The sequence below is a fragment of the Strigops habroptila genome, chromosome 11 (assembly GCF_004027225.2).
Source record: "Strigops habroptila isolate Jane chromosome 11, bStrHab1.2.pri, whole genome shotgun sequence".
Classification (NCBI taxonomy): domain Eukaryota; kingdom Metazoa; phylum Chordata; class Aves; order Psittaciformes; family Psittacidae; genus Strigops; species Strigops habroptila.
Genome location: NC_046360.1, coordinates 7,745,405 through 7,772,962, shown reverse-complemented (window position 1 = coordinate 7,772,962; position 27,558 = coordinate 7,745,405). Strand labels below are relative to the sequence as shown.

The 27,558-nt window shown below is 45.2% G+C and overlaps 1 protein-coding gene across 12 annotated transcripts in view; it reads right to left on the bottom strand.

Moving 5' to 3' along the window:
* Positions 1–27,558, bottom strand: part of FBRSL1 (fibrosin like 1) — a 533,264-nt gene that overhangs the window by 61,200 nt on the left and 444,506 nt on the right. Inside the window, exon 7 of one of the 12 annotated variants that reach the window (XM_030501687.1) lies at positions 20,469–20,531. The exons of 10 other annotated variants lie outside the window; for them this stretch is intronic. In XM_030501687.1, coding sequence (XP_030357547.1) covers positions 20,469–20,531 — 63 coding nt within the window. Of the gene's footprint in view, positions 1–7,799; positions 10,263–20,468; positions 20,532–27,558 lie in introns of those variants that run through there. One more of the 12 variants, XM_030501697.1, reaches the window with a different exon arrangement.

The window sequence follows — 27,558 nt, the reverse complement described above, 5'->3', positions numbered from 1 at the left end:
CTGGTTCCCACTCACCAAGGCAGCTGAAAGGTGTAAGAGCTCTTTCAGATTACTAATTTAATGATTATATATAACACAGCATTATAAACTATGTCAGGCCTCACAGTAATTACTTTTGTTTCTTTCTTTCCTGTATCCTATAGAATGGCTAACGGGGAATAAAACTGTTCCTTATCACCAAGAACAGAGGCTCTGCAGATCTCCATGCAATCTCCTGGAGCACCAAACGCCAGATCCAAGCCTGATACTTCAAGACATTGGGAAATTGCTAATAAGGCTGCAGTTCTGGTTCACAAGGAGCAAGGGCATGTGGTGCTAGGGACCCAGTACATACGTTTTGTACATAGCAAAAGCTGAGCATTCCCTCCAAATCTGAGTCCAGTACGGCAGGCAGGAGGAAAAGGAGGAGGCAGGAGGAGGCAGTACAATACAGTTTGAATTTTATTTCTGCATAGCTGCCTATCTTCTGGACAGTCAAGAGCCAGTCTCAAGAGAGACTATTTTCACACTGTTACTGAACTTAGCAAGCGCTAAAATGCTTACCAGAAAACCCTTCTCCAGGAGATTTTCAAGCTAGAAGTGTCAGATACACTTAGAGAAACTTTCAGTGTAAAGCATGGATGCTACCTGAAAATTTTGGATGAATTCTCATTCACCCCTTTGTTCCGTTTCCCCTGCTTTCACCTACCACTCTGATGCCACTTGATCCCTTCTCTAGTGAAGAATTTCAGCTCGTGTCACTATTGCTTTACTAGTTTCCAGTTGATTCTGCAAGTCATTCATAACAGACCCTTTCAGTAATATGAGAACAATAACTAAAACAGGAAGGTACTGTTTGGGTTGTGATTCTTCTATAGGAAATGGAAATCAATACGTATGGAATGGTGCAAGAAAAGCCCAGAAATCACACACACGCACACAAAAACAAACTAAAATTCACCCTTAAGAGCAAGAAAGTATTCAACACATTCCAGCATACAGAAGCAACCCATGGTTAACACTGCCTGCATTGTGAGGGGGTGTTTCAAGTGAACCTAAGGTCCTTTCAAAACCAGGATTATTTTTGGAGGGAAATCACAGCTCAATTAAGACAACAGAAGAAAAGTTAGACCTGTAAGTCAGTCATTTCATGCACCACCACAGGAAAAAAGCTGGAGTAAGAAGTACACGGACTACCTTCTTGGAAAATCCAGCACTGTGGTACGCAGCTGGCTGGGAAAGAGCACAACCCAGCTGTGTAAGGGATTAACCAAGAGGGAACAGGATGCGTGCTGGACTTCTACAAATCCGCGCTGCTTATTGTGATTACCTTCACACAGAATTTATGGACTGGGCTTTCAAGAGGGCTCAGCACTCAGCAGCTGCCCTTGGGGCACAAACCTGACCAAGGCTTCTGGGTATGGAACATTGCCAAAAATCCGTTCAGACACTTGAATGGTGACCAGGTTGTTCTGAAAAGTCTGGTTCCAGCTGATGGTCCAGATCACTTATGCAACTCTGGCTGTTGATGTCAAATAAGAACTCATAATAAATAATATTCCCTAAGCAAGAATGAATGCCAGACAGATGTCCTGCTTTCTAGCAAGAATCCTAAAACTTCAGTTGTGCCTTTAGCTACACCATAGCATGTCACAGTGAAACACTCTGAACAGACAACTGCTTATTGAAATGGCAATGCTTTAAATGATCAAGATACTTCAATTCTGATTCAAGGCCATCTCTAGGAGGTACTGATGGCTCCTCCTTATCTTGCATGAAAACTCAGTCTACAGAAGGTCCACTAGAAGCAACAAGCTTTTTGGACTGTACTTTCACCCAGCAACATACTTGTTTGGGTTCCCACCTCGCATTCATTTAGCACATGCATATTCAGTACTTCTGTAGTCCTGGAAAGGGCCTTTCACCATGCACCCCTCTCTGCGGCACTTTTTCTTCCAAGAACACTTCTCTCTCTCAGCAGTTTATATAACCATGACTATTTTTTGCAACAGCCCCTTCGAGAAGCTAGCACAAGTCTGGGAACAGAGAATTAAATTAGGCCACAGAGAGCCTAGAAGCAGAGATCACTGGTCCCAATTCAGCACTGAGTTACACTGACTTTACGTGTCAGCAAACGGAAAACAAGGCAAACTGGATGATGACTGGAAGGCACCGAAGGAAATTCTGTGTAGACAATTTGATTCAGTGCAGGACAATGAGGAACCAAACCCATCGCTTCTCTGCAAGTTTGATGTTATGGTTTTGTTTTGGACCTTCTCTTCTGGCAACAATGATAAGCTGTTGCTTAGAACACCATTTTGAATCCAGAGCACGTATCACTGTTTTACAATTATTTTGGGATAGATCAAACTAGTTTAGATTAAGCAGCAATTGTAATTCTTAAACATATGCTGCTGTGGTCTGTTGGCTTATTGCACAGACGTGCTTCTCACCGTGATGAAGGCTGACCCAATGCTCCAAAAGCAGTGGGACACCTGACCTACAGCATGTCTGCTATCAGAGCCTTGGGGCACAGCCTTGCTAACTCCTCTTCCCTCTCTTCTCAAACCATCCCTTCAACCCCTGGAGAATGGCTACAGCCCAGAGTTTCCCCCTTGCTATCCCATCCATTAGCCAAGCTTTATGATTCATCTTCCTCTGAGCAGTTGCTGTCTCCCAAAGGAGAAGATCGAACTCCCTCTCCTTCCCAGCTCAGCTTCAATAAATAAATAAATACATACACTGAAAAAAGCCTCAGGGAAGGAGGAGAGGGAAGGAAGCTGGGGAGTTCCTGGGCCTCACCAAGGCTGGTCATAAAGCTGCAAAAGGTCCCTCGGCTATTTGCAGAGACACTGAAAAGAAAATTTCCAGCTGTCCCCCATTAAACCCAGCCAAAACACTTGCTTAATGCTATTGTGCCTGTGTGTCCTCATTTACATTAAGGTGCACTGTGTTCTTACCTCAGTATCCTCCTCCCTCAAATCTCAGCTCCTAAATTGCTGCCAAACCCTACCTTGATTTTACACTCCTGTCTATTTTCCATGCCAACCAGCACTGATTTCCCCTTTACTATATGTTTGTGAGCTCCGCGTCCTGGCTTATTCCCACCAAGCAAGCGCCAGTTACAGTTAGCAAGAAAAAAAGGAAAAGCAGAATGTGAAGTAGAAGTTGCTGTTCTTTTTCTCACACTGGATTGTTCTGATTTCTGCTTTCAAGGACACCACCATTAGCACAGCTTCTGGGTCATCTGGTCTATGAATGGCATTCAGAGGACAGTCCTCTCCCTGTGTCACTGGATCAGGCTGCACCTCTCACCATAGGTCAGAGGCTGCAGCGTGTCCATGCTAAGGGTAGCTGATAGATGCCCCAGCCAGCGAAAAGCAATTCTCCACGATACACTTATAAAAGGGCTTTGTGCAACCTGCTGTTAAACATCTCAAACATCAGAGATCTCATGCCATTTCCTGAGAGCTGGACAGACAGGCTTGTCAGCCTGGACTTCCACAGTTAAATTCTTCCATTACCGAGACACTGACTTGGGCAACCACACACTTGATTACTGATAGTGCTTTTGCTACAAACGTAGGTGAAAACCTGCCTATGAGTAGGAAAGGTTGGGACCGCTGTGTTACACACTGCTACAGTAGTTTGTATTACTGTTGTTACAGCTTGAAAGTATCTAGCCAGACTATCTATTTGGCTGGGATACGGGTTTTTATTTGCACTAAATCAAACAGAATGGCGAGTGCTCTTTGCAGAACTACCTAAAACTTCTTACAATTCAAAGGCTGCACTGTAGGAAGAGTGATGCGGGAGAGCAGGGACTGTACTGCAAATGACAGGTGGCAGACTGTTGTTTGGTACCTACCAAATTACTCTGCTGCTCCCAGGGCTGCCTTGGCATTTCATTATCCCAACTCTCTCCTGGAAGGATGCGGACATAAATTCACACCTCATGTCCTGGTTTCCGTCAAACTGAGTAAGAGTGCAAATGCTGGCACCAACTGGGAATGCCAAGCAGGGCCTGGCATGCTAGAACAAACTCTCAGCTCTGGTCTTTGCCAGCTACCTGCATTTATCATTGTAATGGCCTGCCAGACAGGACTTGGCAACCGAGGGAGGAGGGCGGGAGGAGGAGGGCCAGGCTCTGCACTGCCAAGCAATTCATTCCTGTAGCTCCTGCCATCACTGTACCAGCAGGGCAACCTTCATTTTATTTTATCTTTTAACCAATTACGTGTCACCCAAATCCCACCTGCAGCCTTCTCCAACACAAATGGCTATAAATCACAGTTCAGAGACCAAGAGGGCTTTTGTAAGACATTTGATTTCATAAAAAGGTCACTGTCTATCTGAGAACTGCTGCAGTTCAAAACCGTACTGAATAACAACCTGCATTGGCAGACAGGGAAGGAACTGCTTCCATGGTCTGTTGCATGTTGTCAGATAATATTAGAACAATTAGGGAGGCCAACAATGGCAGAATCATTAGGATTCAGCTGAACCAAAGGCCTGATACAAATTCAGTGAAAGATCTCCTCCTTTCAATTTTGGGAGAAAACACGACTGATTCAATAAAAGAAGCGAAGATTGCATGAGCACTCCAGAAACACTGACATAACCACCTTGAGCAGGCAAGCGCAATACACGCCTGTCACCACTGCAGCCTGCTCCAATCTGCCTCGGTACTTCAGAGCTTAACACCATGCTTTGCTAGTTCTCAGGACACTGCAATGCTCCGTGGCCTCAGACCACTCAGGCTGGTCTGCTGTTCAGGGGAAATGCTATCTTCTCCATATGGTGGAGATGTGAACCACATCACAGAGATCTGGGGACGCTCAAAAATCAGTTGACACTGATGGTATTCTGGATGCTCTTTGTGTCCATCCCTTTTTTGCAAGTGGCGTGTCCTGCCAGACAGCCCTGTGACAGACCAGCGTCCAATTCTCAGGCTAACTGCAATAAACACATGAGATGCAGAGAAGACTGCACTGTCCTCCTAGCCTGGACCATGATGTATGACACACGGACATCGCTCTGACACAAGTTCCCTGGGATGAGATCCTGGCGTGGCCCTTTCCTGGGCTGGGTGGTCGGGGAGCTTATCAGGAAGGCAGCTCTTGTCCGTCGCTATTGAAACTTGCTGTATTACCCGCAGCAACCTCAAAGGAGTGCCTCTGCAGAAGGCTCTTTTGTTGTTGTTGTTTCTAATTCACTGCTCCAAAATATTTCTTGGCTGCATCCCAGGGCTGAAGCCTTATCTGCCCATCCCCCCGGCAGACACACAGCAGCTGCGGAGGCTTATCACGGCTGCCTGTCCACTGAGTTTACAAATTAACACCCTATCGAGGCTGCACGAGGGCTGATTAATCAGAGAGAGGCAGTCTGAGGGCCTTTATCACCGTGAGCGGCTGCTGGGAGAGAAGTCACAAATCTCTCCGGAGGCCGGAGATGCCTTACAAATGAAAGAGCAGGAGGCCAGAGAGGAGGAGGGCGCAGTGCTACGGGAAGCAGATACTTTAGAGATAGTGGTGGTGGAGGTAATGGAGCGGTGGGAGGGGGTGAGCTGCAGGCAAACGCCAGTACATTATGACAGCTAAAAAAAAAGATAATTAACAGCCTATTCCTCATGATTCTAGCTTTCCCTCCCCGGGCTATAATTTAGCCTATTGCTCCTTTGCTCTAGAGGACAATAAACATTTATTATGTTAAACACATAACTGTGCTGCACAAAAGCACCGTTCTTTCCCAGGTCCACTCCTTTCACAGCTGTGCAATCCGGGAGGAGGATGGGGCTTCTGAAGCGGGTTCCCCTTTCATGTAGAAAACAACTCTGTTTGGACACAAAATGCTTCCCTGGCTTCACCCAAAGCTGCAGCGTGCTGGGTGAACATTCATAATGAATATGGAGGCAAATCCTAAGAGACCAAGAGCGCTTAGAGGGGTCTACTGGTCCACCAGCATCTGATACCCAGAGTAAGGATGCTCCTGGGTGTGAGAGCATCAGCACTCTGGAGCAGTTCCCGCTGCAACTGCAGAGATTGTGTGGTTCAGGCAGGCTTCACCACCACAGAAGTATCTCCTCCTTTTATTCACAGCCCCGCTAAGAGGTTTACTGGAAATTTCCAATCCCACCAGAATTACGTGTAGGAGAGATTCTTATTGCAAGATGAGTATCACAGTCGTGTGAATTGTTCTGGAGCAGCGCTGGCCCTGCCCTCTCTGAGCACTTCATCCACTGTAATAGCACAGAGATTTAGATTTGTCTATTCTAGTGCACTGTGGTTCAGGCACTACTCTTCCTTTACTTCAGTGCTAGCACACACTGCAGCCCTCCAGCTTTGAGCTTGTGGCAGGACAATGCAAAGTAGTTATAAAGACCAAGGGGGGTCTCACACTGAAGAGATTTAAAAACTAATAAATCTTTAAAGGAAACCAGATAGGGCATCTGTCTGCATTTGTCAACATTCATTTGTATCTTTCAGTTTTCAAGTATAATCCTTGCAATAAAAACACAGCTAGATTTACCCTTTGAAGTGTAGTATATATGTCAGCTGAGATTCTCATGCAGCAACATGACTCCAGAAGGTTGAACACTTAGAAAAACGTTACCAACATGAAGACACTCATAAGCAAACACTGCAACCACCTCCTGCCCAGTCCTTTCTGTTATCACACCAGTAAACAACCCAACAAATAACCTCTGGATAAAAACCTCATTCACTGCAGCTTTGCCACCAGCAGCCCTGGGCTTGTCCATGATCTTGGGCAATGTCCGTTCCCATTTTGCCCACGGAAATTGTAGAAATCCAGAAGAGGACTGCCACAGCCTTACGAACACCTTCAGGCTAGCTCTTTCAGACAGCACCGGAAAGCAAAATCAAGCAAGAATGAATCATCTGCCTTCTCCTCCTTTCTTGATCCAATGAGAAAACTATTTCCTGAACCACCCGGATTACTGGTCTATGAACCCTTGCAGATGCCCAAGTTTTAATAATATCCATTAGGTTAATTAGAAATGGGCAAGTAGATTCTGAATATTAGTATAGGAAAGGAATGACAGCTTTTTTATTAGAGAACTCCCTGCCAGGCTCTGTGCAATAGGCAGCTGCAGAAGGTCTTCTCATAGCTCTCCTCTGCGAGTGGACACCAGATTAACCTGAGCTGGGCTGGCCACCACGCATCATGTCCAGCAGACCCACGGGTAATCAAACGAAGAAGGTACAAGGTGATGATACCGACCGTCACCCCAATAAGATAAAAGCAACTCTATACATGAAGGAAACATCAAATATTCATTAGGTAAACAATACCAATGTGGTAATCCTGAAATGTGGTGAAATTCTAGAAGCTGTCTCTCCAGTGTTTATCAGATTGACTCTTTTAACTTCATTATCAAGTCTGCCCATCAACCCTTCTCCCTCTCACGTCTTATGTTTCTATGTTGTAGGGAAAATAGGCTTCTGTTGGACTAGCTGTTCCCCACAGCTCTGCTCCTGCATGTGGACACCCTCACACTGCAGGGTGCCGTAGTATCTGAAGACCCAACAGATGGGAACAGAACACCTAAAAAGAGGGAAGCAGGACAGCATATAGATTTTCCTACAAATGGAGGCTGTCAAGGAAAAAATATGGAAGAAACACTATGGTTCACATCTGCAAAGCATTTGGCTTCCTACCCTTCACTCATTCAACGGCAGTGCAGTGCACTCACCCACTTTTTACAGAGAAGAGGCAGCAAGCATTTCTCCTGTGCTATACAGTAAGTCAAGAAAGAAGCTCTCACCATTATATTTTGATTAAATATGGCATTAACTGACCTCATCTTCTGTGTAAGGCGGCGGTGAAGGGGGCCGTCCACCGTTTGCGGCTAACATGTAATATGTCTTCTCCAATTAGATATGCTCTGCAACAAGTGTGGTGGATCCATTTATTTCCATACTGCAATAATGCAGATAAATCCAACTCTGGCTCCAGTCCCACTGCTTTCAAAGCTGGGGCTCTGCATTTTCAATCCTTGCCCTCATTTTTTTTGTTCCCTTTCTGCTGCAAAATGTCACCAATTTACTTTAGCCTGGGGGCCCATTTCGAGTTTTACCGCTAATATACGAGAAATGCATTTTTCAAGCTGTTACCACTTAACTGTACTGATATCAGCCACTCAGGGGACACAATATTGTTTACACATCCTGCTCTATGGAATAAGCACGGATGCCAAAACTCTGCCTGGGTTGTGAAGGAGACGTTTACTCTCTGTTTTATGAGATTTCCTCGATTTGTGGCTGCCTCAATGGTCGTAAAAACAGCTGTAAATCAAAAGAGCACCACAAAATTGCAATAACAACTGTCGAACTCGGCTCTAAAGAGCATAACTCCCAGCAACAGAAGGTGGAAGGCTTTCTTCTGATTTAATACCAGGTGTGGGAGAGCCCTAGCAAGTCTATGTGCAGCACTGTGTCTGCCCACAGTCACCCACACACAAGCTCAGCCAAACCCCTCTTTTTGGCTGCTCCCCTATCACTTGCCCCTACTCTGCCCCACATAGTTCCTTCCGGCCCCTTTCCTCCTCTTTTCTGGAGAACAGAAGGCTTTTTCAAATGCCTGGAGAATGCTTACACAAATAACTGCTGAATGCACAGCCCTGTTTAAAGCATTAAAATAGACAGAAAAGTCAGTCCAATGTTCAAACACGACTGTGCTTTGAATTGTGGCTGCTTTGCAAAATGGGAATGGCTTTAGCAGATTACCTCAGCAAGAGCCCATCGCCTTGCTGCTGGCCTACCCAAGAGAGCCCAAATTCCTGCACAGTCTCTCAGCCCAGTTTTTAGGGAGTGGAGTGAAGGAGGAGAGGGCTGGTGAGACATGAGTTATTAACAACCGTCTTCTGGGAGCTGATTCTAGCTAAAATGGTTCCAGAACAGGCAGCTCCATTTGCCCTGACAGTCTCCAGCAAGGACCGGCCAAGCAGCAGATGCACGAATTCCATCGTTTCTGTTACTCTGTGCCACTGGCTACAGTCCAAACCAAAGAGAGAGTTTCACCCCGTGGGTAAAACAGCCTTCCTGGATTTTTCCATGCCCCATTCCAGTTGCTTTCACAAACAATCTTCTCATCCCTGTCTCCAAAAAACCTAAAAGACTCTCAGTTCCTGCATCTCACCGCCCTCCCCAATCTAAGACTAACTCAGCCAACGACAAACTTCCTTCACCACCTCCCAGCTCTTGGAGAAATCAGCTGCGGCGCTGACAGCCACACTATAAACCCCAGGCCAAGGGTTTGCCAAGCTTCTCTGTGTCCTCTGTCCAAAGCACAGACATCTTTCCTGTCCTCACCTGCCAGGTCTTCACTCTCTTTTTCAAGTTTCCTCTTAAATCAGTCTTCTTTCATGGCATTTAAATAGCCTAACTTCCTTACAGAAGGAGGTTTATATGTGAATAAGCCAAAGTACGTGAAGAAATGGAGAGAGAGATTTCATGGGAAGTAAGTTTTGATGCTGCTCGTCTCAGTTCCCTTTCTATCATCCACAGTAGACTAAAATACACTTGGGTTCTAGTATGTCACTGTAGCTGTGCCTGGTGGTGTTTTTTTCCAGATGCATATCCTAATTATGCTCTTCAAATAAATGCCCCGTGGAGCAAGGTAGTGGAAGAGAAAACCTCTTTACAGTCACCACCATGCTGTGATCCATTCTGGACAGGAACTCCCCCCTGCACTGTGAGGGCAATTTAATTTCCATGGACCACCTGATGTGAATGAAAAAAGGATCTATATTCTTTTGTCTGAACCCCACAAAGTGTCAGCCCTTCTTTTCCCATTCTTCTGGTAGACATGTACATTCACATTCCTGAGAAAATCCTCAATAGACAGGAATGGTCTTTCACTTGATACATTATGCCTCCCTGCTATAATCTTTTCCTTCTAGTACAATGCCTCTTGACTTTCCTTTGGCTCTCTTCTTTGCAATTTTTCCTTTATGAGTATGATCAGAGAAACAAAAAAATCCCCCAAACCCAAATGAACAAAACCCATCATTCAGAGCCTTTGCCAAGGATGTTACTGGCTAATCCAGTTGAGAAACCATCTGTACAGACATGAACTGATCTGACATAGGGAACAGCTAGTTTTATTTGAAAAAGCTCTGTGTTCTCAATGTTCTGGATACAGGAACTCTACAAGCCAGCTGAAGCTAACAGGGTGAATATGTGATCAGCTACACCCAAGCAGCTCTTCCAAACGTACTTCTTTTGTACAACAGCAACTATCTGGGTGGGGTTGCAAAAAAAACCAACATTAAAGTAGTCAAATACATACCATGCCAACTGCTGACCGCAAAACAGGCCATTTCCTCATGTACAAACCATAAGAAACTTCTCCCAGTTATTGGCTTGTATCAGTAACCAACTATTTTCAACAAACACACGGTTCTGCATGCTAACAGTTACCAGATTTGGAGTCTGGTAAGTCTCAAGAAGGATGGAACATAGAACTCTAGACACATGCCTTGTACTGGGTAGGTGATACTTTAGCAGGACAGTCCATCTAACAGCAGTTGTTATGATAAGACATAATTACAGGGCAATTACTACATTTATTTTCCATATATGTTGATATGATTTCACCCATGAAGTTTCGTTTGCCTGTGGTGAATGGTAGATGTCTGCCAAAGGTTTTGTGTTCTGAAACCTTCTCCTGTGTTTGCTCATGGACCTGTGATTAAGCGGAGGACAACTGACCTGGCTTTGCTCTTCTCCCGCCATGGACTGTTTCTGAGTCATTGGCTGATGCTTGCCATGCTCAGACACCAACTGGAGGCTTTCCAGGACACTCACACAGAGGGCTTGCCAAAGGGCCAAGCTGGCCCTGAGCAGAAGCAAGCTGGCCCAGTTGGAGGAGAGGGAACATGACTGGTGTGTGTGTTCAACCACCAGCTCTGCACAAGAGATGCTTTCGGAAGGAAGAGGCAAGCAAGCTGTACTTGACCTCTCTTTGGCTAACTGTGCTCATTTGCCAAGAGAGCAACAACTCTATTGAGCTGTCACGTCTTTTACCCCTCCAGACAACTGCACCTTCAGGAGCCAAGTGCTGAGCTCCCTGGCTTGGTCCTGGCTGGTCTTAGCAGCTAGGGCCCCTTGACCTCTTAGTGGCTAGGGCTGAAGCCACCAATGCCTTTTCCCTACCTCCCTTCAAAAGTCACAACAGCTCTTTTCACTGGAGCTTATGTCTCCAACTGGAGGCACAGATGTAGTGTTATAAGAAATCTTTGTGAATGCAGCCTAGACTGTGCCTGCTTAGTAAGGAGATGAAAAGCCTACAGTGAAAAAAGAGGCAGAATAATCCTGCATGTTAATACACAGTAACACCTTCCTGGTGACAATCTCCTTGTCCTCATTCCAGAGGGATGTGCGTAATGATCCTCCAGAGACACTATCTCGAAAATGCACAAAAGGTTCTGATCAGACCCCAGCATGTTCAGATTAGCTTAGCAAGAGCAGTAGAAGGGACATCAGTTTTCTAGAAAGTGCATTCAGAAAAGCACTTGATCAAACACTTAGCTCCATGTATGTGCTTAATCTCACTGCAGCTGAAGCACTTTCCTAAACCAACACCTTGTTTATTTCTGCTGCAAAAAATAAAATGATGGAAAGGCCTCCATAACTAAAAATGTAGATTTGAGTCAGTCAACAGTTTAGGAAATTCTGATGAGGCTCTGGATTTCTGTGGCTTTCAGCTTATCTGCAAAACAATCTGGAAGTGCTGACTTTGGCAAATGACAGGAGGAAAGAAATAGAAAATAAAGAGAAATGGCCACAGTGAATGAAGCTGCTATCTTACCATAAAGATAGCTGAGATTAGTCCAAAGCAAATCTATGTACTCTTTGTTGGGAATACTCATTCTCAGATTTTACTGTTGTTTTTTTCCCCTTCCTAAAACAATACCAGACACACCTTGGCATATCTGGCACGCTGCAGCCAATCCATCTGCTTCCCTGCATCAGGCAGGCTGCAGGAAATGGAGTTTTTCTTTCCCATTTGCCTCCCACTCTCACTGCTGCTGCTCCCCACTAACACACTCCCAGCTCCTTTCCCTGCTCCCCTGGCTGGTGACTGATTGCTGGACTTGGAGCAGATGGCTGATGGAGCCAGGACTGCTGTTTCCTACGCACTTCAGTGGTTCCAATCAGACCTCGGTGTCTCCTGCCTAGCTCAGGAAGAACACAAAGCAAAAGGTGCAGCAGTTCCACACGCAATGAGCCAAAGCCACTTTTCAAGCTCATTTCAAATACATATTTTGCTAGATATTCTCAATGTAGGCATTTGCAAGTGTACAAGCTAAGAGTAGTGAAAAGTAAGGCACTTAAATAATTTGTATTTTTAATCCATCTCCTCCCCCTGCCCCCTCCAACACATCTACTCCAACTTTATCGTTTTGGACAACACAACGTGCAAGACCATATGCGCAACTCTACAAGGTTGACTAAGCTCCTCTTTAGCACAACCAAGGAAATGTTGGGTTTTCTACATTTCATCCAAGCTTTCAGGTCCCAAGACTTATTGCTGTATCTCATGGGAAGAGAAATGCAAAGAAGTCAATCCCTACACCTCTACCTTAATCTCCAGACAAGTAATTCCAGTGACCCAAGTCCTCCCCCAGCGACACAGACCAGCCTGAAGCATGTTCTGAACTGGGTACTCACAAAAAACCGCTGTGGTTTTTGTTGTCTTTATTGTGAACACCTCAGGGCAGTGACCACCTTTAAATCTGTGCCTTCCATAACATCAAACATGATATTAAAACTAAGAAACAGTTGTGCTTGTGCACAATAACCTCAAGGCTTATTTGCTCTAAACCACTTCCAGCATGTACAGACAAAAGAAATAATGTCATCCTGCCTCCAACACACAGCCATCAGAGACAACGTTAAGCAGAACTTTGCTTCTGCTCTACTTTAACGTTTCTGTGCATTATAAATAAGCACCTCATTCAAAGATCTCTCCCCAATTTATTCCACTCCAAAAAAGGAGACAGATGGTAGAAGACAGAGGGTTTTACAGTAAGAGGGGTTGGGTTTTTTTTCCTCTTCATTTGTTCCCTATGCTGTTTCTTATCCTTGGGGACCTGGAGTTTCTTTTGATAGCACCGTGCTGCCTAATAGACACACATACAAGCACAGTCACAAGTATACATCTATCATCAAAGAGCCCTTCTTGTCTCCACTCCCCACAAAGTTGATTAATGATTACGTGTTTAACACATACATTATACATGGGAGGGGGAGACGAAGAGGGTAAATCCAAGCCCCTGTATACATTTACATACATTTACATACTCACATAAAAAAAGCAGAGGAAAGCAAGAGACGGCCATTGCAACTAGGGCAAAAATCCATTTTGGTAAACATACCCTCCTAGCTCCCCTTCTAACAAATACAAAGGCAAAGGGAAGGCTCTACCTGGCCTAAGGAAGAAACTAAAGAAGGAGCAAGAGCAAGCAGCCTTGTTCGGTTCCTGCAGTTCCATCCTGACACAAAATTATTAACTCCCTTATCAGCAGGCACATTACTCATGGTTTGTAAATGTGATCGAACAGCTGCAACATGGTTTAAGAGAAAGGGGTTAAAGCTTTAAGGGTGCTCTTAGTTTGTATTATTAATTCACCCAGCTAAAGTCCCAGTTTGGCAGGCAATAAATCAGATAATTAATTTGATTAAATGTCTCCTTTATGTAGAAAGAAAAAAAATGATTTATCTTGTCACATCAATCAATACCCAGAGGTACTGGGAGAGTTTCATGGACTACAACCTGGGGTGACTGCACCTCAGCTACAAAGCCAGGCCTGATCCTTAAGTGCAGACGAAGGAGAGATGTAGTGCGGAAGGGTACAATATGGCAAACTTCCTTCTACATCTTTCCAGGCTGAGCCAAAGCTTGGACCTGGATAACTGCCCATGTAAAATAAAGCAGCCTGAAGGCTGTTTTAATCATGCCGACTGCCAGTGGTCTCGAGCAATTGTTCCAGCAGCTGGGGGACCAGCACTATGGTAAAGGAGTCCCCTGACAAAGTCCCTTCTGGCAGCTGGGACAAAGCTGGCACCAAAGCTGCTATTGTGGCTCTCTGCTCTCCAAAGTGTCCTCGTGCAGAGTTAATCTTCCAGCCACCCGTGCTGCTGGTTTTCAAACATCTTTGCAAGGTTCAGATTTAATACTGCTCTGTTCAGAGAGGGTTCTTGTAGCACGCTGGCGACAGACAATTGTGTTTGGCATTAATGTGTGCTGAACCAAGCCTTCTGCTGGTCCAGCTCCACCAGGCAGAGCCATGACACATGTGCTGGTGAAGACAAGGTGCCCAGCAGCAGCCACTGACAGTATTTCTGAAATGTACCTGCCTAGAATCAATCCTGAAGAGTGGAAGGGACAGACTGGGGGAGCAACTGGATGACATGTTAGAAAAGGAAACCTTCCGTACACAGGCCTGGCCATAGACCGAAGGCTGTGGTAGCTGGACATCCAGAAAGCTTAACTACCCAGAAGGCACAAATAACAAACTCCATTATTGTCCCTCTTGTTTTTCACCCCATAACCTTTCAACTCTGAGTCATGACCGCTGACCCTGGGACTTCACACTTTCTCATTCCTATGAGAATGTTCAGGCACAGGACCTGAACTAAATAAAGCAGTCACTTTCTTCCACCTGCTCATCCCTTATTTCAAATATAAACACAATCAAAACACAGACATTAGCTTTAGCTTTAGACGAGTGGAAGAGTTTTGCCTTTTTCCAAATAGTGAAATTCACGGTGCTCAGGAAGCTGCAGCTAAGAGCCTCCATTTAAATTCAGACAATTGCCAGTGTGCACTGTCTTGCCTCTATCCTTTCCTTTGCTCCTCGATCTCTCGAGGTCCTCCCAGACCAGGTTGTTTCAATACACTTCACCACACCAGGAACTGAAGCGGATGCAGAGCATTGCCACAAACACATAACAACATAAATCTGCAGCAGCCATTGTAAAGTATTAAGTTAATTTGTGCTGAAATGAAGCAGTCCAGAGGGGAACTGTGTCATGATGCAAGGCAGCACATCTTCTGCTGTGTGAGGTCAGTGCGTATCAACACCAGCTGTAGGACCAGGGCTTGCAGCAACTCAGCACACACGTTTTCCTGCGCTCACTTTATCACTGCCTCATATAAATACAAGCATACTTTTTTTTGCATTGCTACTGGTGGGTATTTCAGCTCTACCTGGGCTACAGCCAGGAGATCTCATCTTAATAAAGATAATAAATAAATACATAAATAAATATAAATATAAACATAAATATAGATATAAATATAAATATAATAATAAGTAAATACAGCTCCATCAAAGCACTCTTGGTTCACCTGCATTAGTACAGACCACATACCCGACCTCAGCCAGTGCTTATTTGTTTAGAAACCTAAAAACCATCTCCAACATACAAGACATGCATAGTAAAAATATAACAAATACTAAGCCATCCTTTCCCAGTCTAGATGTTTGAGAGCCACATCTGATTTGTCTGAGTCGGTATCTACTTGGCCTCTGAACCATTGAGCCAGATTTCTGAGATGAGACGTAAGAATTTAGACAGTTTTGATTCTGAAACAGGGAAAATGATCACATTCAAGGTGTCATGGCTCAAGCGAGATGTTAGCATCATGTCCCTTCTACCCCTCCTTGGCTGATGTCCAGATGGAAGTCACAGTGCTGTCTTTCGACAGCAGCAGTCGCTCATGCCCAGTGTTTATCTGCTCAAGGAAATGGGTTACGGTGTCAAACGTGCTACGTGAGCTGGCTGAACATGCTGCCTGTTCCATTGTCTTACATATGTCCAGCGGTTCGAAAAGCACTGTAATGAAATTCACTTTTACCTTCACTGCTACTAGATTGCAAGTTATATTGTTTCCAAACCGACAAAATGAGCAAGACAGTCACTGTTCAACAATGCACGGCCGAAGCCTCAAGACTACCTGCCGTCTCTGAGTAATGCCCCTTGCACCAATCTGTGCCAGCAGAAAAATGACTCAACTTGCAGACTCTGGGGACTTTGGGGTTGAAGAAACCAACAAATCATGCATGCAAAACCTGTGACTGGTCTTTGCACCTTTTAAAGCAGGGAGATTATCCCAGAATAAAGACAGAAAAGCCAACAAGAGACTCTAACTGAAGAGTGTGCAAGACAAGGAGAGAACCACCACTGACTGAACAGGCATCAGCACTCCTGCACCCACTTAAAGACAAGACTACAGTCCCAGCTCAAGCGATATGACATTTCTAAATCAAAGAGACTTTGAACTATCTTAGACACAGATGCCATGAAAATATGAGGCATGACTGGAAGATCTCCAAATACCATTTGAAACAAAGATTTTGCTCTCTGGAGTAGTTTCAAGACAGTTGATATCTCTGTCGTGTCATCTTGCCAAAACAAAAGCCACATAAAATTCCAAGTGGGATAGGGGCCATCTTCAACCTGCTGTCAGGTAGGTACCCAGGAATGATGCCCCACAGTAACCACACCTCAGACATCTTTCAACTGGCAGCAGTGAAGAGCAGGACACGAGAAAGCAGAGGGGTACATCAAGAGAAGGTTTGGATTATCAGGTTCAAGGTCTGGGATTATTTCACTCTATATACACAAAGAGGCTTAGGAGCTCACATTAAACACTCAAAGGGAGAGCGGTGGTTTCAGAGCTTGCCTTGAGGAAGCAATGTGCGTGAGCGCAAGGTGACCAAGAGAAGGATGTTCCACCTCCCACCCAGTGCTTTGGAGCAAGCACCAGAAGCGCACAGGAGTAACACACTGTACTGCCAGCGTGGCTGCATTGCTGCATCTCTTCAGCCATCCAAACAGAGCCCCAACAAAGATTGCTGCAGGGACCTTCCTCACTACATAGACACAAACTGAACACATGAAAACACGGGAGGGGAAAAAAAATCACGTTAGACAGGAGGAGCAGAAGTCTCCCTGCTGTTAGTGCCGTGGGTGGGCAGCGGTCCAGTGTTGGACACCAGAATAAAACGAAGGCAAATTGGTAAGAAATAAGTAGCACACAATGGAGCACTACAACTGAGATATTCAAGAGATTGAGCAAGGTTTAAAGCTCTCATATTACACAAAGTGTAACATGATAGAGTCGGCAAGCTTCTCCAGTACTGAAGTGACTCAAACTTTGACATTTTGGCTTTGAAATTCCTGTTCAAATATGACTTTCTCTACAGCTACAAAAGCAATGAAAAAACCCCATAGCCACATCTCAAAAACCCCGAGTCTGCAGCACAGAATCCTTTTTTCCCCCCTCCATGTTCATACAGCAAGTAGTGCAGTGAAATCCTGGTCTGTCACTCAAGCTTTCAGGTACTACTACAATGCAAATAGTAATAAAAACCCACCCCTTGAAACAGCAATCTTGAAAAAACGTTACCTTTGGTACCACAGATACCCCTATAATAATCTCCACTGTAAATTGAAAATGTTACCATCGCACCAAGAGGCGCTGGAAATATTTACTGCTACTGTTATCAACCTAGGTTTAGTTTCATTAGTAGTCCAGACATGTGGTAATGAAGAACCCATTCAATTCTCTATCTCTGTTAGTGGTACACTTCATGGGCTCAAGGAAAGCACACATAAACCCGTTATCTCTGACAGGGATGGACACATGTGTGCATGTCCCAGATTCGGAAATTGCATTGCAGCGAGTGCAGCCTTCACGTCACTCAACTGCAGAGCTTAGAATTTTACATTTTAATTTTTTTGATGTCTGGGGAGATTAAAATGAGAACTGGCAGCATGTGCAAGGGATACTGCACTTTGAATGTGTTATCTATAGTGATTCAGGCTTCCCGGAGCTCCAGCTGAAGCAGGTTTTTCACGACAGAAGAAACCACATTACATCGCTCCCTAGGAAGTGAAACAAAACAATAAAGGACGGTTAATCTCTTCTCTAATTCTGCTCTGTGGGACAACTCCTTCAGCAAGCAGCGCCTGGCTGTATCTACCTGGGAGGGGGTCATTTTACTTCGGCTTCCTCTTCTGCTTCCCTCTGTCCCTGGGAGCACTCTGTCTCCCTGCTGCATCTTTCAATGGCTTTATCAGAGCTTGCACCAACTCAAGCGTGAGAAGTAGCTCTGGGCCCAGCAGGGAGAGGTGGGGGAGTGTGTGTCTGTGTGTGTTGCAGAGGGGGGAGAGAGGGGAAGACGAGGGAGGAAATGTTATTCTGTCCTTTGTCTTTTCAACAATTTCTTTTTAATGCAACTTGCAGAGCAGCATATAATTAGGGGTCTTGCGGAGCAGGCTTAAACTCAGGAGTAACCCTTCTAACGACCTCAGCAACGGATAATCAGGTACGCGGCTGTGGGGCACAGCACGCCAACCCACCCGCCGCGCAGCTCGGCCTCGTAATTAGAAGCCTCCACACTCCGCTGCATAAAGGCAGATTGCAAGGACAGCGTGAAGCCCTTGTTTGAAGCTGGGGGCACAAAGATTGCAGTGCCTGTGATGGATGGAGACAAAGACTCCGAGACTGGAACGCTTCCAGCAGCCTCCGAATACTCGCAGCATTGCTGATGGACATTTTCAGGATTTCTTACAGTGGCAAGGCTTATTCTTCTGCATCCCCTTCAGAATTCCTCCACAGCTCAACTAAGGCAGGGATATGGATGTGCCACTGCTCAGGCACACATCTCCAGAGATGCTGCCACGGTTTTATCAGGAGAAAAATGTGTTGCCCCTTTTCCCCCATCTATTTTTGTTAGTTCTCATTCTGACTGGGAGGAATGTGTTGACACTTAGAAATAAATCGTGCTGAGGACATGGGGCTCAACATCCCCCTGAAATTCCCAAGCCAGAACAGTGTTTTAGCTGACTGTGTTCACATTGATTTGAAACTGTGGCAGCAAGTATTGTGTTTAAGTTGTAGCTGATGTTAGCGTAATTTCCCTTAACCCTTTAGCACGAATACAAAAAATTCCCCTTCTTCAAAAGGCACGTAAATCCCCTCTCTCTTTGCTGATCACACCTTGGTTTTCTCTTACTACCTGCATAACTTTAAGCACAGGAGTAAATGAAAATTGACACTGAAGTGTATCCCAGCTACAAGAGGGAGAGAGAAGGAAGAAGAAAAGGATGGAGAACAGGATCTCTGGGTAAAAGAAACCTGAGAGAGGGGAGGGTCAGTTTGTATCATCACACAGCCTCTTACAAAACAGACGTTGACTTCTCTTTTACCTCAGTTCCACCACCTTCTTCTCATCTTTTGGGCTGCTGCTGTGGCTTGTTACTGGCTCTGTGCACCCGACCTCTCACAGCAGCGCGGCAGCTCCTCATCCCACCGCAGCCACAGCAGCAGCAAAGCAACCGGGAGAAAACCAAACAGCTCAGACAACTCCAGCACAGCACAGCAACAGACTGGAAAAAAGCAGCAAGGCCAAAAGTGCTTGAATAATAAAACAGAGGAAGAAAAACCAGTAGAGCCACTCAGCAGCTGTCAATTGCCAGAAAGACAAGCTCCCTTGGAAAGAGATAGGAGCAGGTTCAGGGAAGAGCAATATCCATAAGGCAACACAGTGCTGGTGGTTTTTTCCCTCAGTTTATAATGACAAGTTTAAGAAGGGCTGGAAGAGAACAAAACATGGAAGATTTCTGTAAAGAAATGAGGACACCCTGACACGGACAGCTGCCCTGAACTCAAGTTATCCAAGAACTCACATTTGTAGGCACTTAAAACCTAGGAAGATCATTAACAAGCGAATAAGAACCACCAGCAAAAGGAGCATAACCTGGACTTGCTAATGTGTTTCGTTCTGAATAATGAAAGGGCAAAGGCACCCAGACTGAGCCACTGCAGCTAAAAAAATAACAAAAGATGCTGCCATTTGTATTGTCTCCTACCCTACCCCTTCCTTCATCTACAACTGCTGCTACGTGAAAACGGTCTCCATCCTATCTCCCAGTCTTTCTTGTGCTCTCCCCACTGCTCAAAAAGCACAGTAATTTCGTGCGTGCTACAACACCCTCCAGAACAGCAGACTGTAACATACTCTGTGTAACACCACTTAAAAACATCCTTTGTCTCTGGCAGAGACCCACTGAACCACTGGGCTCCATGAGCAGTCTCTGTTCTTTGGGAATCAGTAGATGCAATAGCATAAAGGGAAAGCAACCTTACAGCACTGGATCCCACAGGATGTTATCCCCAGACTCATGCCTACTTCTAGTTGACCAGGATCGGGGGAGATAACAGCATGGTAGTCCTGATTTGGCAGTCCATTCCAACCTTGCACTCTGTAGTCTTTTGCTCTGGCTAGCCGCATTCAGGGGAAAACCTGTTCATGCCTTCTCTCTGAGGTGATTTTACAAGCTTCAGATCTACTTTTATGCTGGTTGTATCAGATATTTCAGAAAAAAGGAGCAAGGTTTCATCACACAGCAGATCTGCTCTAGTTTGTCTGCAGCAAGACATGCAGTCACCTGAACAAAATCTTTTCTCCAGATCTTTTTGGGAGAACTGATGATGAATACAAATTTGGGGAACTAGAAGGAAGGAGCAGAGGACTTTTGAATGTTTAAAAGCTGATACAGATCTGCAACATTCAGAAATAACATAAAATAAACTCACCTTCACATCTTTCACCTTCCCATACAATGCACTTGCTGCGAAGTTTCACTACTTCATACATCTTGAACTTACTTAAGAAAGCACCTCTGCCAACGCCTTTCTTCCAGCCCCATTACCTTTCTACAGCTCTCCTCCCAAGAGGACATCGCATTAAAGAGGTGGGAGAGCATGGCCCAGCTCTGAGTGTACAGCTCATTTCAGCATGGCCATAAGTAGGCTCCTGCCCATTACCAAGAGGAGCAATCCCTTCCTCCCAGGTCCCAGCCTGCAGTCCCGCAGCCTCTTGGAAAAGCAGCCTCCCAGTTTATCTCCCCGGGCTGTGAAGCCATACAGAGGCTCCTGCTGTCCTCAGAGATGGGGGCTCCTCACTGCAAACCATGTTAGGCAGAGCTGGATAAGGTCGGACAAGTAGAGTAATAAAACAGGAGCGAGAGATTCCAGAGGGCTCTTCTGCCTCAGAAGTCGTGTTACTGTTGACTCCTTTATTGTGATTAACTCCTTGACATCCCCCTTCCGTGACAAGTGGGGGAGGACAGACTGAACTTGGTGATTAATTTATCAGTGAATTACCTCCTTCCCTTTCAAACCTCGCCCCCACTGATAATCTTTATGACGTGGCTCTACCTCATGAGAGGGTTTACAGCCTGGTACAGGTTTGACAGTTGGCATTTCATCATCGAGAAATTCAGTTTGGGAGATGCCATGCTCCTTTGCCAGACCTGATGGTAATACCGTTTGCAAGCTCAAGCCCACCCCACGAGCTCTATATGAGGAGAAGAAATCCTCTTCTTCCCAGCCTCTCATTCAAATGACAGTAATTAGGGAATCTCATCACTCTAGACCTGGAGAGGGAGGGGACGATCACGGTAATTGGAGACATTACATGAAGCCACACTGTGCTTAGAAAAAAAAGAAAAACCACACACAGAAGAAACCAGCCCCTTCCCCCCAACCTGGTTGGCATTTCCTGAATAAATTGCCTTTTTTCAGGCACATTGGTGTGCTGCTTAATACTGGAGACTAGTGGAAGGACTCCTGCAGCCCGATTAAGTGTAATGCAGTGTAAGAAAAATAGGAAGGAGGGGGGAAACCCTCAGAAAGGCAATCGAAGTGAAAAATCTATCAAGAGCGCGGTGGCTCCAGTGGAGCCAGGAGTCCTGCTCTGAACATGCTCTGACTTCCCAGCCATTTGCTCTGCCGGACACTCTGGGGACCCCAGCACAGCAAACTACAATTTCTAGTAAATATATCCCAGGGACACAATTAGTTTTTCAGCTGGGGGCATGATAAATTGGTCATGCATAATTCAAGGCCAGAGCGGGCTGGAGCATAAACTGCTCCGTGGCAGCTTCCAACTCCCTGACAGAAGAATGCAAATGGGCTGCCTGGCGCAGGGGCTGCTGGACTCTACCAACACTTCATCCCCACTGCCTGCATGCTCCTGTGTCCACCTACATGCACAGAAGCCCTTCCTCTGTGCATCACTGGCTATTTTAATTTCACAGCAATGTATCCATCACTGTCCGATGGCCTTCTGGGACTGAACGCACATTGTTATCACAACAGACACTGCTCTGCGTGCACCCAACTCTGCTTTTTTTCCATACACAGACACAAGAGAATGGTTTTGGCATTGAAAGAGGCTGAGGGACTGTGTGGTCTATTGTTAGCATTAGGTGGCCTGGGGCAAGTAATTTCAAATCTGCCTCAGTGTTCCCATCTACACAATGGAGATAATTCCAACCATGCAACTGCAAGATTAGCAAGAAGCACTCCGTCTGGTGTCTGATAGAGGTCTGAGAGGTGGCTGAGGAGATGCAGCGTAGCTAAAGCAACAGCCAAGTTCTCTGAGCTTCTTCTAGGTATTTAAATAAATGCAACTACCCATTCAAAGTGATCATGTAGAAGAACAAGAGAACTTGCTGCTTTGCAGAAGTCAGCTTAGTGATGAATGAAATGGCACCTTCAAGAAAACTTTGGGAGTCCTTCAAAATGATGTCTCTGAGTTTCTCAGCACACACCCTACAGCCTCTCAGCTGGGGAGGGATATACCATGTACGTGCTGGAAAAATCTGGCTGAAAAATCATTACAAGTAGTCTCACTGCAAATGAAATGAGTTATTTGGGGTCTCGGACACAGTATGTGTCTCCATTTCACCAGCTGCAGTTCTGCTATCTTACACAATTCTGAAACCACTTCCCTGGATGCACTGCCATTTTCTGCTCTCCAGGAACAGAACAGGCATTTTAAGTCCAGTCTGTGGGAAATATTCTTAAGAAGTAGGGCTGAGGAAGAGCAGGGGTATTCATAAAGGAACACTTCTTTTCATTTTGGCAGTGTATCTAGAGATATAGCAGCCCTTTAATTTCACAGTCAGTTCCACATACGCAAATAGGTGACTTGGTTTGCCTAGTAGTTACTGAAAATAATCCAGGTTTGTCTGTTTGTTTTAATAGGAATACTGTTGGGTTTTTCTTGAGCATGACTGTCTTGTATAGAGCTGGGTTTGCCAATAATGAGACCAAAGAAAATCCAAGCAGAGATACATGGGGTACAAATCTAGGGAGCACAGATGTTAACCTTGGTAAGACTGGACATCCCCCTCAAGTGACACAATTCTGCAATACTCAAAGTACTACTGACTATCATCAAGTCCAGGGAAAACCATACAGTTTAATGCAATAACACTGTGATTAAACAATTCCTCACCGTAATCTTCTGAACAGAAGATGTCAACACCCCATTGCCCCAACTATACATCACACTCTTCAGTGTCTGACTCAATTTTCATTTTCCTAACTAAGCTGGTGTGCATCCATGTGCACACACACAAATAATTATCTGCAAAACTGTTAGAGGACTAAGTAGGCCAACCCCAATTTCCCTTTGGACTAGATTAACTAAATTAGTGCTTCGAAAATAAACCACATCTTTAACTACACTTGCATAGTTTTATATGATTCAGCAAGTCTGGCTTGTGGGGACAGCTTCACCCTAGAAAGCAATCCTGCAATGACAAAGCATTGAGAACTGTATTTATGGGGCTTACACTACAGGCGTGTGGGTGATGGTGCTTCTGAAGCCCAGACATTTGCAGCACTGAATCTGAAGCCTGCATTTTGGTTGCAGAAGGTTTTCTGGTCACACAGAATATGAAGCTCTGCAAGCTCTGGTGTTTGTCAGCAGACTGTGGAGGAGCTGGTGGCTGCGACAGCAATAATTTCACCAGTAACTTCAAGTGATGCCAAGCTAAATTCCGGGCTGGAGCGCAAGCCATTACAGAGCAGGAGGTGAGGGTGGACTGAAGGACCAAATCACTGCACTCCTGGCAAGAATTACATTTCCTCCAAGCCATCAAGTCCCTTCCTTTTCCAATTAAACAAAAAAATACACAAACCTTCTCAAATTTAAGTAGGGTTTCAAAGGTCAGCTCTGTTCACATCAGACCACAGGGATTACATTAAAAGAACCCACCAAGAACAACAGTTTTTTGCTTAGTGAAACCAGCGGGGACAAAACAGAGCTAATGAGCATTATTATTTTTATACACATTGCTGGACTTTTTATCCCCACACATGAATGTCTTCTCCATTAAAATAAAACTCCCTGACACACACGGTGCACTAATTGTTGTCCCAGCTATGAGGTTTATCTGCCTTATAGTGATTACACCTGTGGACAAAATTTGGTCAGTTTGGGGGGTTTTGTGTGTGTTTTTATTTAATTTCAGCACATGTTAAATCCTGTATCTGAACAAATTTGTTTAATTTAATTGTATACAAACCCAGGTGTGTTTGTGTGTTCAGGTATGCAGTGATACAGCTCATAGGCTGAAGTACAGGTACAGCCAGAACACCCAAGTCAATACACAACTGGGAACACTGCAGAACGCCAAAAGATGGTTAGAAAAAAAGTCACAAGGGGAATGCCATCAAGAAAAGAAAATTGTGGATGGTCAGGTGTTGAAAACATTGTCCTCAACTTCCCTGTGAACATTTCTAGGGGCAAAGTGAAAAGATGCTTAATATCCGCTATCAAAAACATGACCATGAATTGTCAGTGTCAGAAACCCATGTGAAGAAGGCTTCACAAATCATCCATTTAAGGAAAAATTGGCCTGTCCCTATCCACACAGGGAAGAACAACGAAAAAACCTGAAGTATTAAGTGGCATTGCTACATAGCCTGAAGGCCAACAAGCACTGGCTCTGATGGACCAAGGCATAAGAGGCAATTGTGGCGTGAAGAGCCCTCTGTGGAGAACCCGCTGCTGCCAGCCATTACATTCAAGAGCCTGTCAAGCCTTGTGGCCCAGATGCTCTCAGCTGGCAAGGTAAAAATGAGCAGGGAGGAAGCTTCAAGATGCTACAGCAAAACAACAGTCCTTTGGGATAATCAACGCAGAAGGCTTTCCATAAATACAGCTAAATCTTTGTACTGGTAACCCTATGTCCACACACAGGGTTATGGGATGGTGATGTGTTACCTGTGTAACCACCATCCTGCAGACACAACTCTGCATTTTATTTACACAGCTCAGATGTACAACACATCGTAAGCGGAGCCTCCCGGGCTTTTACAAGGCTAGAAAATTAAAACTGCAGTTTGGTCAGAAATATTAAAAAGCCTCGATGGTTTCACAAGGCCAAGAGCCCCTGATGGAGGCCGAACCAGCAATTCCTTCCTGGGTTTCCACTGGAAAAAGATTAGAAGCACATTAGATATAATATACCCATATGCTTTGTTTTGATGGCTTTTTGTTTTGCCTTTTAAAGAAAGGAAGAGCAAGATAGAAACTTCCCCTCCAGAATATTAAAAGTAACAAATTTTACATTTTTTAACAAACCCTTCCCTCAGATCATTAGCCAGCCTGGCAACCGACCAGAGAAAATTTATAGCCGACGTGCAACATCAGCTTTCATCCAGAAATGCTAATTTCAGTAAAATGAATAGTGTGTGGGCTTTTCATACTGCTTTGCATTTGGCTCCTCACAGCCCTGTTTAAAGCCTGGGAACCGGCCATATAGTTAAACTGCACAGATGTTCAACAATCTGTACTTGTGTTAATTACCCTAATGTGAGCAGAAACTCAACAGATCCCTGCTAATGAAGGAGAAAGTTTTCCAGTGTGACTACCGTATGTTTCATTGTCACTGTATTACCAAGCTTCTCCCCCTCCTTCCTCTGCCCCCCCAACTCCTATTCTCTCCATCTCCTTTGCATTCACATCACCCTCCTACCTCAGCATGCATGAATTGGACCAACTAATGACTGTGTATTCGCAACATGGCAGACACCATTAGGCTGATCGGAGGTGCGGCTGCTGAATTTTAACAGGCAATTTTAAACAAGGTAAGAAAAACAGATTCATCATGCTCCTGATTCTCTCATCCCCACCCATCTGCCATACTTCTGCCCTTGCCACAGCTCAAAAACACTCGCAAAGTGCAAATACACTTCCCCCTCTATAAAACACAGAAGCGTACAAAGCAATGCAAATAGATGTTGCTGGGCAATTACTGGAGATGGAAGCCGGATAGTCGGGTGCATCCGGGAGGACAGACTAACAAGATGGCTCAGAAGCAAGGCTGGAGCCTGGGCTCGGGGAGGGAGCACATTGCTTCACCTTGGCAGGCAGCACAGTAGCCAAAAGAGGCTGAGGGTGATCCCGTCTGCTGCTCTGCTCCCTATCAAGAAGTGAGAGTGCTGAATTTCATTGTGGGAACCACAGAAGCAGCAAGTTGTATGTTCAGCTGCAGACAGGAGGCAAGACGGGTTTTCTAAAGGGCATGATGAGAAAGAGTAAGGCAATGCTCAAGCGATCAGTGCTGCCAGTAGCAATGAACCAATACTGCTGCGCAACTTAACCCGGCATTAAAACATACTCGACCTCCAAAAAACTGCTTCTCCCACCGAGGATCTCGCTTTCTCTTCCAGCATCTCTCTGCTCTGCTCCCTGCTGCCAATCATCACGTCCAGCCACTGCTCTCAAAGCAATCTGCTTGGCAAGCAGAAGGCAAAGGGGGCCCGGTAAGGGCAACTGACTCTCAGCTTGTTAAGCCCTAGATGACCCCTGAATGATATCAGCCCTGGCCTAAGCCAGAGTTCACATCTCCCAGGTGCCACCACTTCACAGTCAGGCCAGTCTTCCCCAGCAAATTGTATTACAATGACCCTCATGGGAGCAAATGTACTTGCCATGCTCGACTTGACTGGCAGACTCCCGCCTACAGAGGAAGCGGGGGAGCAGACAACTTTGCTCATTTACTGCATCCATCCTGCTAGCTCAGCCTCCTTTCTCGTTCACAGAGCCAACAACCTGCAAACTCAGAGATGGAGCAGCAGCTGCTGATCTGGGGAACTTACCATTCCACACAACCCCTCCATTCAGGACAGGGCACTCGCTTCCAGCTCTCCATCCGCAAAAACTGGAGTTCCCTCTCAAAAACGTTGTTCTTCATGAATTGAGGAGAGAGGGGGGAGAAACGTCACACAAAAAGGTGGGGAGGGGACCCAGCATAACCCAGAAAGAGTTGAAAATTATTTAGAGAGCACTTGGCTCTTTTCTCCTACCTCTTCATCATTAGTACTGGAAGCAACACAGCTGTCTAATGGCAACTTCAGGCACCCATGGGCCAGCGAAGCGACATTTTCCACACTTAAATAACACTGAGCTGATTTAATTACTGCACTTAATAGTAACAAAAAATGTCTCAATTTAATCTTCAAACGGCCCTCCAAGATCAAAACACAGCTGGTTGGATAACAAGATGGCCTAGGCCAGCAAAGAAGTAGGTCCAATTTGTTCAAGAGCCACATCCACTCCTGGGTATGAAAGGCCAAGGAACACTTGTGTGTCGAACGAATCAAAGACAGCAGCACTCCCGTCACCCCCCTCCCTCCCTGCCCGACTTCTGTTATATAGGAAAAAATTAAAAGGCA